Below are 1867 nucleotides of genomic sequence, written 5' to 3'. Positions count from 1 at the left end.
GTAAGAGATTGAAGATGATGTACACTATTTTAAGAGATAAAATATTTTTAACCGTTGGAACTTGTCACACTAGCGTGACGAGTTCCATTAACTTTTAAAAAAATTGTTCGTTCAATAACGATCACCCTAACGGTCCAAAACTTTAAATTTATACCTCTTGGAACTTGTCACACCGACGTGACGAGTTTTCTATCTATTAAAATATTATTTTTTTACAACTTTTTAAAAAAAAAAATTAAAAATTATTTTTTATTAAAACTTGTTACGCATACATAACGAGTCCCTTAATATATATTAAATATATTCGGGCTATGAACCCACATCTCATAGCACATTAAAAAATATATCTCATAAAACTGGTAACATCGATCGAACGGATTCCACATCTGCGTAACATTTATCGTAGATCTCAATAAATATCAACGTATCCTATTGGGCTAAATAAATGTCCCGCTTGGATTATATGGTCAATTCTGCCTTTTCTTGTCGTATTCCTTTCACGGTGTCTTTTTTACACGTCACTTTCCTTCCACACAAACTAATGGGAGAAGAGGACTCTCTTTTACCATGGAACGCAGCCGCCACGAATCTCCGATGAACAACCCCTCCCGATCCACCCCCGCCATGGAATTAACAGGACCTTCCCGTTTCAGCCACCCTAAATCGCCATCTACAGACAGATTCCTCGGTGTCTACCCCCACGCGCCTGCATCTGACCACCCTTCATCCTCTTCCGCCGTCGGGGAAGAGCTCAACGAAGATGACATCTTCTTCTCCGAAAACTCCGATGGTTACAATTCCTCCGGCGGCCTCCATAATTCTCTCCAGAGAACATCTCTGTCCTCCCCCCTTAACCATAAATCATTTCCTCTATCCGAGAACTTTGGAATCCTGGCCGCCGTACGGGATTCGTCCCGCCCGAGCTCCCACTTCTTTAAAAAGCCCTCGATTTCGTCTTCACCGTCGTCTTCCTCCTCTGCCACTTCAGCAACTTCATCCACTTATCGTTTAATCCCTTCAGTTCCGAAACCGCCACAAGAGCGAGTCCCGATCGGCGCGACTTCTTTAGGGATTTATCATCAATCGGCGCCGGTTAACGTGCCTATTCTGGCGAAAACGACGAGAACAAACAGGGAGTTGGAAGATGATTTAGAGTTGGACGTGGAGGAAGAAGGGGAAATGTTGCCGCCGCATGAGATTGTAGCCAGGAGCTTGGCGCAGTCCCCTATGTTGGCTTGTTCGGTGCTCGAAGGCGTGGGAAGAACCCTAAAAGGAAGGGATCTTAGGAAAGTAAGGAATGCTATTTGGAGACAAACTGGGTTTCTTGATTAATTGTGGAAGGTATTTGATTTTGATTTCCTTATTCTGTTTCTGTTTTAGTGTTCTGATTATTGACTGTTGAATGTGGAAAAGCATTAAATATTTGATTAATGAAATCAAAATCTATTGCTTTATGCATATTGCAACGCCGTATATGTGATCATTAAGTACAGAAAATGGCATGAGAATTTAGAAACTGACAGTAATTACCTTAATGCATATTGTGAATTAATCACAGTAACATTTTCTAAATCATAGATTATGCGAGTTGATCATTGAGTGATTGTGTTATGGAGTTTCCGATTGAATGCCGTGAGTTTTTTCTGAAGAATGCTCGAATTTCGGCATTCCTGGTGGCTTGATAGCTTGGCTTGATTAATTCACACGGTTCTGCATTGTCTCAATTGGCTTGTTGTTTAAGTGCTTATTCGGAGTTCGATAGTTAAATGATGGTCTTTTTCGAGTAGATGCTAACTGAAACAGAATAAGAACCCATGGCTTATTACCGTCTGATAAGGCAAAACAATATTGTTGGTGGATATGCTGT

General features: G+C 40.9%; 1 protein-coding gene across 1 annotated transcript; it reads left to right on the top strand.

Moving 5' to 3' along the window:
• Nucleotides 1–481: 481 nt before the first annotated feature.
• On the top strand, nt 482–1404 carry LOC120128857. The gene has a single exon (XM_039146478.1). It carries the CDS (start codon nt 568–570, stop codon nt 1330–1332), a length of 765 nt encoding a protein of 254 aa, XP_039002409.1. The 5' UTR covers nt 482–567; the 3' UTR covers nt 1333–1404.
• The last annotated feature ends 463 nt before the right edge of the window (nt 1405–1867 follow it).

Source organism: Hibiscus syriacus, unplaced genomic scaffold (genome assembly GCF_006381635.1).
Source record: "Hibiscus syriacus cultivar Baekdansim isolate YM2019G1 unplaced genomic scaffold, ASM638163v2 tig00001644_pilon, whole genome shotgun sequence".
Taxonomy (NCBI): Eukaryota; Viridiplantae; Streptophyta; class Magnoliopsida; order Malvales; family Malvaceae; genus Hibiscus; species Hibiscus syriacus.
The sequence above is the reverse complement of the archived record's forward strand: the minus strand, read 5'-3'. Positions and strand labels throughout refer to the sequence as shown.

Coding starts and splice junctions, on each gene's coding strand:
- LOC120128857 (XM_039146478.1), top strand. CDS start 568: ATGGAACGCAGCCGCCACGAATCTCCGATGAACAACCCCTCCCGATCC.